General features: G+C 52.4%; 2 protein-coding genes across 2 annotated transcripts; one reads left to right on the forward strand and one right to left on the reverse strand.

Moving 5' to 3' along the window:
• Positions 1-612: 612 nt before the first annotated feature.
• On the reverse strand, positions 613-4,865 carry CC1G_10148 (hypothetical protein; the record flags this gene model as incomplete). The annotated part of the gene is made up of 7 exons (XM_001840722.2): positions 613-832; positions 1,018-2,580; positions 2,664-3,317; positions 3,563-3,766; positions 4,019-4,312; positions 4,374-4,777; positions 4,833-4,865. The coding sequence occupies 7 exons, from the start codon at positions 4,863-4,865 to the stop codon at positions 613-615; spliced, it is 3,372 nt and encodes a 1,123-aa protein (XP_001840774.2).
• Positions 4,866-7,524: 2,659 nt separating this feature from the next.
• On the forward strand, positions 7,525-7,698 carry CC1G_14748 (hypothetical protein; the record flags this gene model as incomplete). The annotated part of the gene is made up of 1 exon (XM_002910725.1): positions 7,525-7,698. The coding sequence occupies one exon, from the start codon at positions 7,525-7,527 to the stop codon at positions 7,696-7,698; it is 174 nt and encodes a 57-aa protein (XP_002910771.1).
• Positions 7,699-10,381: the final 2,683 nt, after the last annotated feature.

Raw genomic sequence — 10,381 nt, forward strand, 5'->3', positions numbered from 1 at the left:
ACGATAAGCAGCGATGGATGGCTCGAGAATCAACGACGCAGTGATGCACGAAAAGCAACGAGGTGTCCGAGAAATGGCACAAAAAAGATCAAATGAAGCGGCGAAACGACATAACAAGAGACTCGTCCCTAAAGACAAGAGGAACGATCCTCACGTCAAAGACAACGAAAAAGAGCGACTCCGTCGGCAATGACGAATGACGAGAACCCACCCCAGCGCACATGGATCGTTCTTGACATATACACGAGGACTGACGTAGACGTACTGACATACGAGACCTGACTTCTTGGCATGCATATGCACGAGGGCCTGACGCACTGAACAGTCTGACATACTGGATGGTCCGAGATACCCAAACGAGAGGCATATATGTCGAAAACGCCAAACGCCAAACGTCAAGTGAAAACGGGGAATGCGAGTCGGAAGGCATGCCGGCGGCAGCAGGGGCGTAAGGGCGGAGAGAGAGAGTGTGTGTGTGTGTGTGTGTCAGGGCGCGGAGAGAGAGTGGGGTCGAAGGCGATAACGAGCAAGGCGCGCTCAACGGACACCCGAAGAATCGAAACGAAGAGCGGCGGATGTTCATATCGGAGACATCCGAACCAGCACCCCAACTCACTCAACCAACCTCACAACATCCCCCAAAAACACAACCCTCCCCTTCTCCTTCAACGCCGCCACATACTTGACAACCTCGGCCGTATCATAATCCTCATGCTTGTCCACCGGCATCGCCGCATTCACGTACGTGAGCAGAGCAGAGATGGTCAGGTCGTCCGTGGATTCGTAGGTCGTCGCGTAGAGGTATTCGATCGAGTGGGCGAGGAAGGATTTTCTGTTTGAGAGAAGAGGGGAGGGGGTGTTAGTTAGTTTAGATGGATGGGATTAGGAGAGAGGGAGAGAGAAAGGGATAGGAATAGGAATAGAGATAGAAGAACTAGAGAGGGATATAAGAAGCAAGGCATCGAGGAAGAAAGGTATACAAGAAGGAAGGTATAGAACAAGAAAAAAAAAACGTACCGTCCACTAGGACTATCCAAATCCGCCAACCCAACAGGGTACGGCCGCCTCACCACAGAAACGCCACCAACACTCAACGGCGGATGAACAACTCCCCGTCTATGTCCTTGATACCCTCCCATCCCACCTCCACCTCCTCCACCGTGGCCCACATACATCCCACCGCCGTTCCCAAGATGCATCGAACCCGAACCACCAACATGCATCGACCCCAACCCCGAGCCTTGACCCATGAATATGGAAGAGCCAGGTCCACCACTCGACCCCGGCCTCCCACCACCCACACCACCCATCCCGACGGGTAGATCATCCTCGCAGTACGACTCCCCATCCGCATCAGCGTCCACATCTCCCATCCCATCCCCATCTCCATCCGCATCCCTGTCCCTATCCCGATCACCCTCCCCATCGAGCTCACTGCGATCATGATCCACACCTCGATTACGAGTATTATCGCGCTCACGCTCACGACGCTCGAAATCGCAGCCTGTCCTCGTACCGCGGCGGGTGGGCCGGTCACTGCGTTGGTCGTCGTCGACGTCCATACCATCCACATCGACGTCTACCATCCCACTTCCACCTCCACCTCGGAGGGAACCAGGCTCGTCAACACCAGATGCCGCGGACGTAGCCCAGTTCCGCACACGCTTCATCGCTGGCTGGCCCGATGAGGTGAGGGTGTATCGCTCGCTTCCCCCGTTGCGGTGGTCGTGCAGGTTGTGCGGATGGAGAGAGCCAGAGTGAGAGTGGGAATGAGAGTGAGAGTGAGGATGAGAGTGAGGATGAGGATGGTGTCGATGTGATCCCGCGCCGTTGGCATTGCCATTGGAGGCAGAAGTAGTAGCCGAATTCGCGTACCCTCTAAACGCCATGTCCCTCCCCCTCGATCGTCCATCAAAACTTCCATACGAGGACACACCACCCCTCGACGAAGTCCCAGGTCTCCCATGGTGCGCTGAGGAGCCACCATTCCGGTATGAATACTCCCCAACTTGACGCCTCGAACTCGAACCCGAACTCGACTGAACATTCGAGTTGTTGGCAAGTCGACGAAGGCGCTGCGGTCTCTCCCTCTCCTGTCCTTGACCTTGACCTTGTCCCATGCCTTGTGCTTCACGCGCCGGATCGGGACCCTCAACTTCAACAACAGACCCCTCCCCATCCTCCTCACCTTCCCCATCCCTCTCTCCATCGCCCTCCCCGTCCCCCTCTCGATCACCCCCATCCCTCTCCCTCTCCCTCTCCTTCTCACCTTCCCCATCCCTCTCCTCGTCATCCTCGTCCTCCGAGTTATTGTTATGCATGTTCCCCATATGCGAACGGGGTATGGAGTCTGAATCGGAGAGGAGCTCGTCCTCGTCGCGGATGGGGATGGCTGTGGCGCGGCTTCCGCCTCGATGCCCATGCGAGTGGGAATGGGGGTGTGAGTGTTGATGAGAATGCGAGTGTGAATGTGAATGTGGGTGCGAGTCGATGAGGTTCGAGGAGGACTTGTGGTCGTTAAGACCGTAGACACGGTCCCGACGGTCGCTGAGGTCGACGATCTTCTGCGCACGGCGTTGACTATAAAAAGGAAGCGCATATAGTCAACTCGAGCCTCCCAAAAAATGACAGAAACTAAGAAAAACGACTGAATAAAGACTTACTGCCTCGCAACACATTTCGACCGATGCTGCAACCACGGATACGCACAAAACGAACTATCCTGTCGTAGCTGCACCCACTTCTGACAGAGGGTACAAAACACCCTGTTAGGTTCGACGGCACCAATCAAGGGGTCGCGTCGGAGGGTGTCAGCGCGCTGTTCGGCGTTGCGGCGTCGGCTTTCGTGGAGGGGGGCGTAGTTGTTGGGTGTAAGGTCATGGAAGGGCGGGGAGGAGGCTGTATATTTGCCACCTCCGCTTCCTCCTCCTCCACCACCACCGTTGCCGCTGCTGCCGCCGTGCAGGCCTTGGCTCTGACCCTGGCCGGAGCCTTGAGAGTGGTGCTGTCGCAACTGATGACCATGCGATAACTGGAACTGCTGTTGTGCAGAGAGGTGGTGCAGACTGTGATGTGGCGGGTGGTTATGATGATGGTGCGAAGCCGAAGCACCCGAAGCACCACCATGCGCGTTACCGTTGCTGCTGTTGGCATGTCGCGGGGATCCGCGCAGTTCACGAAGTTCGCGTTGGCCTCCACCACCACCAACCGCATGCGAGGACGAGGAAGCGGAAGATCCGTGCACGGACGAGTTTAGAGCGGCGAGTTGAGTGCCGGATGGAGGAGGAGCGCGTGGAATCTCCTTGGCTAATGATCGACTGGAAAGAGAGAGAAAGAAGGGTATGTGTCAGTCAGTCGGTCGATGAAATTGATTGTTAGATTAGGATGGGCTCCCGGAATGAAGAGGGACGACACGGCGATATGGAAGAACCAACGGCGACGGAGAGTAAGCGCGGTTTGGCGAAGCCGGAATGAGTGTGTAAGGTTATGATGAAATGAAAGAGGATGGATAGATGGATGGGTATGCATATAGTAAGGGGGCATTTAGATTGGGTTTACTTACGTGGAATGGCCGGATGGAGTCTTGCTGCAGCTAGCGCGGTGGTGGAGCCATTTCTGGACGGCGAGCAGGTGGTCGTCGGGCGAGACGCTCAGCCACTGGTCGCAGCGGTTGCACAAGATCCTCTCGGCGTCGAACTTGCGAATATCGGTGTCCTTCGAAAATAGGTTGTTTCGCTCTTCCAGGGCATAAGCGTTCTTGTTGTTACTGCGAACCAGTGCACGTCAGTTTGTTTCATGCACCCTTGAAAGACATACGGATGGAGATAGAGAAAGGTATGTAGATAGATCGACAGGATGAATGAATGGGCGGAGAGAGAATGTCGACGATGACTACGACATCGGAAATAGGAAATTGACAAAAACAGGGGGAGACGGGTGCAGGGGTAAAAACAAACACAACCGATCGGAATCCCAAAGGAAGCGAGAACGAATAAAGAAAAAATGAGAAATGACATACATCTTCTTGGCTAGACAACTCTTTCGGTGAGCGTCCCAGGGTATCGAACAATATGTCGAATTGGGACGGAGCCGAATCCACTTGTCGCACGAGGCACACAGCACTCGGTATGCCTCGAACTGGGCGACGTAGGGGTCCGCGCGGAGGTAGTCGATCCTCTCCTCCTCTGTGCGCTTCGCCCGGCGTCGCTTGGTGGGTGGGTGCTGCATGGACTCGACGGTGGCCTCGGGGGTGTAGATAACGGACGCCTCGCCGCTGCTGCACCCTCTCGACGAGGTGGAGGGAGGAGGGCAACTACCAGACAGGAAGGGTGTTATTAAAGAAGAGCCAGTGGGGTGTTATGATGGGTTCTTACCAAGCAGCCCGATGAGCCTCCCACATCTTGGTCGTGAATACCCCAGATTCGTCGTCGCGGATGTTCACGTTTAGACCACACGCGGGGCACACAATGTGTCCATTCTTGTACTCCTCCGGTACCTCGCCCGCAGTCTCTGACGACCCCGCCAACGGCCTCGAGCTCGAAAGCGGTTTGGCCTTGGTTTCGTTCACATTCCCATTTGCATTAGAGTTGGCGCTGGCGTTGGAATTGGAGTTGGGGTTGGGTTTGGGCTCGGGATCAGCGTCGTCAGAGGGAGGTTCTTTACGCTTCAGAGGGTTCCTGTATAGCCCTGGGTCAGAGGTTGACGACGGTGTTGAGATGGGGAGGTGGCTCACGGGGAGGGCTTTGGAGTTGGCGGTGCCGAGTGGGAGGCATTCGAGCTATTCGTCGGCGTCGATGAGAACGAGCATGCCAATTATAGTCACCGCAGCATACGCACCCCGTTTCTTGTGCTACTTCGTCAGACATACCGGTCGTCGGCAACTAAAACGATCCCCGAGAGTCGATGGAACAAGGTCGAGGAGGCACCAGCAGACAGCGAGAGCGACGAGATAAAGAGAGAGTTGACAGAAGGCAGGAAGAGCGACGGGGACGGGGACGGGGAGGAGGAATGAGGGGAAGAGAAGTATCGGTGACGGAAACGACAATCGTCCATCCATGCCGCCTATTTAGAGCAGACACAGTACACCCTCTCGGATCCATCATGAATCAAACATCCAAGCAAGTAATAAAAAAAAAGTCTAAACGAGGGGTCAGAGAGAAAAAAGAGAAAAAGAGAAGCCTTGCCCAAAAATAGGTTCTCGTTCTACTTACCCCCGAATCGAGCAAGTGAATCTCAAAAACATACCAAACACGAAAGACTTGTTAACCCAAGAAGAGAAAGTGACTGACATCGACGACATCTTGGCGTTTGGGGCAACGTTTGGGCAAAGGCAAAAAGCTGGCATTGGCCAAAGGCCATCGGATGCATCATCAGATCCTCCCGTCCGCCCGAATTTGATTTGATTTCTTTTACCACGGTCATCGAATTCGGAACCAAAAGTTCCAATCAGACCAACCTTCCCCCTTGCGACTCGAGGCGACTCGGGCCTGTCCGATCTAATCTCGAGTCGACTCAACTCGACTCGAACCACATGCCTGCTCATTGCAAAGTATGTAAGGAACTCGTAAGTGCAGATCGGGGCGTGTGGAACTCCATTCAAGTCCGCGCGTTTTAGCACAACACGTTATAGCTTCTCGGTTAACTAATTGGGAGGGATTTCCGATTTACAGGTCCCCTCGATTTTTTAGGTCTCTATGCCGTCAACTAACCGAGCGAGCGACCATCCAACCAATGTGCTTGCCGGCTATCGAGTCCAACTACCCCAACTTCCTTCGCCAAGCATCGACCCACATTGCTGTGACATTCACACCACCCCCCAGCACACCACATACTGACATCCAAGGATCTCTCTGAATCCTGATCGAAGCCTCATCCTCCTCCTCATCCCCGTTCATCCAGGTTCCGAAGACACCGTGCTCATCCAGATTCCAGCCTTCCGAAGTCACCGTGCGTTAGCTCGTTAACTCTTAACTCGATTCGACGTTTAGGGATTTCAGCGGTTGGCTTTTGGTTCTTGACTTGACAGCAGCTTCCCCAAACGCAAAGCAAAGCAAAAGCAAAGCGCAAACTTGCAATTGAAATCTGATTGCCAAAGCGTAAGTATGTATGTAGCATATGTCTGTCTGTCTGTCTACGGTCGGTCTTCTGGGTCTTTCTAGGTATCCGGCACCCGATGTCTTCGTCTAAGTATCGGCCTGAGGCCTTGAGGGTTCTTATTCCTATTCGTCGTCTGCCTTAGGATCCTCTTCGTCGTCAGTCTCAGGAATCCTATTCGTCAGTTTCTCGAATCTCTGGTGTCCGATTCCCATTTATCTGCGGCCACTACTATCTTCCTATTCGCTCTTTCCGCTCTACTATCCGCCTGTTCTACTTATTATCCGCCTGTTTGTCTCTGTGGCTGCATTCCTTCTGTATGTATTCCCCTTTCGAATTCAACTTCCTGGACAATAGCTATATATCCGATGTCTCTGGACACCTCCCCCTCCCTCGTAACGACGCTTCCGCCATCATCGTCGCGCATCATTTATCATCGCTGGGATCTCCTTCGGCTTTCTTCTTGTCCTCGGAGACTAGTACGTACAATTGAGGTGCCTTCTCCAAAACTAGGTACTTGTAGGTGCATAGGTCTCATGTACGTCAAAACCCAGGCGACCACCCGACCAATGACTAATCTGACCTTTATTCCAATTCCAAAACGGCATAGAAGTTCTTTTTACGTTTTCCTGTTCTGTTTTCTCAACTTTCTTTGATTGATTCTCCATTGGAGTGCTGGAACTCCTATCATGTCCCATCATGATAATGATCCATATCACGGCATGGATCCCTCTACCCCGCTGTAATGGCATCGACATTCGGAATCGGAATGACTACTGGAGGCCGCTGATCCTCTACTTACGATTTCTGACACAGCACTCTCCGACACAGCACATACTCTCCGACAGCACTCTCCCGCAGTACTCATGGCACGATGCGTACCGTTACCGTATGTCCCCGCTTTCCTCGTCATACATCCGTGATTTCCTCTCTCTGCAACCATCCTATACTTCAAGAAGTTATAGTCCTATAGTCCGATACATCCTCAAGCTATCCCAACAGTGCCTTCACGAAACATTGAACACGAAGGACGCTGCGTCGCAATCCAGGGCTTATGCCAGCATCCTTCTCGCGCGCACTCCCTTGCATATCTAGGCTCATCCAGGTCGAATCCCCAGAAGGGAATCCCAGGGTTCAATGTTCAATTTTTACTTCCTCAAGCTTTCTGTCCTTCCCTCCCAGAATCCTACTACGTATTGCCGAGCACTTCGCTAATCGAAATGTAATCCAGTTTTTCTAAACTTCGTTGAAATAAGCCGTGACTCCTTTAATTAATCGTGACCCGTTCACTCTTCCCGATTCACTCCAATCGCCTCTATGCTTGCAACCGTAACGACTCGTTATACGTTTGAATCCCGACGCCGTCGCCCTCACATTGCGATTGGCTTTTAACTAATACGGGAAGTTTGATACGGTGAGAACACAGCCAACATGTCCAACTCCCCAGCCAGTCAGTCGCCGGTCAGCCAGTCAACTTCACCCAAGTTCCAGAAACGAACTCAATATCTCTACCTTACTCGAAGTTCAAGTTGCCTCCCCGCTCTGCCAGACCACTACACTGGCATAACTCCTATTTCATCGGAAAAGCACATCCCAACTATGTAGCACTCTGTACACCATTCCGAATTATGATCGCCTAGTAATGTGACATGTCGCCGCACGACGACCCTTCCTCGTCTCCGTTACATATAATATAACCCTCTGCCAAACTAACATTGTCTTCCATGATGGATTCGATGGAGCTTGAAAAGCAAATTACTCACAATGTTGTACACCCGGGGCGAGGCTAGAAAGAATGTTAACTGGGATTTCATAGACAATAGACGCCCATGAAGTTGCAAGCTGTCCTTATTCAGGATGATCCTGCAACATAAATAGTCCAAGACATAAAGCCTAGAAAGAGGGAACGACGATCATGCCTTGATAGGTGAAATATGTTTCGTTCGGTACGATTTCGTCGGAGAGTGGCCGGTGTGATCTAGGGTGCTGTGGTCATTGACATGGCTGGAGCTAGAAGTCTCTTCGTGGGTGCTCCGTTGTGAGCTCATTATAAAGCGCCTGTGCCTTAGCTTCGACTCGAGCGTGCACCATGTATCCTCCAATGAGCGTATACGTACGGGGAGGAAACGGAACTGGGCCACTGCCGCGGGGTTTGAAATTCGTGACCCTGATGTTGATGGCATCAGCGCACGGCGAACGCGCCGAGGTAATCCAATGAGGGGTGCACATCCTCAGCTCTCCCCTAAATACACTGTATTTCACACATTTGCATTGGTTTCCTCGTCATTATGAGGTCTTGCAGGAGAGGAAGGGAGTAACTGTCATCGAGGAGCTGGTATTCGTTAGATGCGGCCAGTGCGTTCCGGATCAATCGCCTTCCTTACGGCAGCACGGACTCAGAACACTCTTTGGACCAGACTACCTGAACAAAGCTCCTTCTAATCGCACCATCGCGCCCATTGACTCGGACAACGGGCGCTCCGCGCTGCATCCTCGTTCATCACACGAACATACCCCAAACAACCTTAAAAGAATCGTTTGTACTCTGCATCCGACAACATCTCCACCATCCGCCAAATAACCTTTACCTTCTTCTGTCTGACACGCCACGCCTTTGGTTATCCTAAGTCGCCGGAGGTGATTACCACCTTCCTGGAACAAGTATCCTGTTCTAAGTTCGGGGATGTCTTCGGCGGCGGAGAAAATTTTAAAGGATTAAGCTCAGGCTGCTTTTTGTCAAGGCTTTCCGTGTACATGTATGCACACACATCAGCATCATGGACATACGATTTGGGAAGAAACATTCAAGGAGCCGGAGCGCTTTTGTTATTCGAATTGGTCATCACATGCCCATTGAGCAGGTCTTAAGCGCCCGTCGGACATGGCCGAAGTGAACACGTTGGTCTGCGTGCCGCTATCAAGTGACGTTTGCCCACACGAGGTGGTTTGAGCGCTAAAGGTGGTGCCACGAAGCAGTACTCAGCGGATGTCTAATGTCAGAGCGCGCAGCAGGAATTCCAGTGCTTCGGTAAACTGGTGGGACAGGGACAACAAGTTCACCCCGGATAAGGAATAGATGGAGAATGGACAATGAAATCAGCGGATATATAGAGCACATCCGCTGCGGAGCGTACTCTACGGACTCTGATCGCCCGCTATTTGGAATTCGAGGGCTGCGCACCCCGCTGTAGCCACGAGCGAAGCCTTGAGACTTGAATTCTGTCTGACACAGCCTAACCCGAAACAAGCAAGCCACGACCAACTCCTCGAGATCAATGAAACTCAATACATTTGTCAACAACCCAGGATCACGGCTGGTACTTCCACGATCGTCGAGGCTCCAGGGAAGGATTAACCTCGGCGACCCCTAATCAAACCCTGGGAAGAAGCCCGAGGTACCCGACGAATCGGATCCAACCCAGTTTAGAATTAGCTTTGACAAAAGAAGAACTTGAACTTGAACTTGGATTTAAGAAGGATTCGAACAGAACGAATTATGCATGGCTGACTCGTCGGAAGGAGGAAGGTAGTGTTGGAGGAGGCGGCGCTTCCGTCAAGGGATATTGAGGTGTTCCATTCTGATGCCTAGGATCGATTCTCCACTGGGTCGGAATGTTAGTTAGCTGGCCTAGTAGGGAAATGACATGTCCCTTCCCTGACCTATTAGGAGCTCCCACTCGTAGCGAGTGACTACTCACTCTAGTCTGGTTCTGGCTATAACCAACACGGCGTCCCAGCTGACCATGCACGGGTAACGGGTCTGGCTCGGGGACCCGCCTGGCAACAAGGCAGATCTAATGCGACGTTGTCGAAGCTAAACAAACTAGAGGGAAGCTTTGCCTCTTTTGATCGTTTATTAGTCGTAACTGACAGACTTATTGGAAACACCCCAACTGCAACGCCGAAACTGCAAGCAAAAAGCCTGGCCAACCGGGCAAGCATGTAGAAAGATCGAATGAATTCAGGGTTCTGATCATAATACTTGCTGGAGATTTAGTCTGAGGTAAGTATGTATGTATGTACAAGGATACGACTAGTAACACTCCCGCTCCGCTTCTTCTTTCATCTTCCAAGAAATAGGTTAACTCTGTTTAAGTTTCAGTTCGAGTGCGAGGGAGACCGGTGGCCGAGTTAGGGCGGTTTCAGCATGTAATGGTGCGTGGACATACCCCATCTATTCCATTGAACGGCCTAGGAACGACGGAAAGCGACACATGTGGTGTCAGAGGCAGATAGCCCATACATTACTCGCGATTGGTTCCCCTATCCACTGTCATCCATCGCACAG

This window comes from Coprinopsis cinerea (assembly GCF_000182895.1).
Source record: "Coprinopsis cinerea okayama7#130 chromosome 7 map unlocalized cont3.7, whole genome shotgun sequence".
Classification (NCBI taxonomy): domain Eukaryota; kingdom Fungi; phylum Basidiomycota; class Agaricomycetes; order Agaricales; family Psathyrellaceae; genus Coprinopsis; species Coprinopsis cinerea.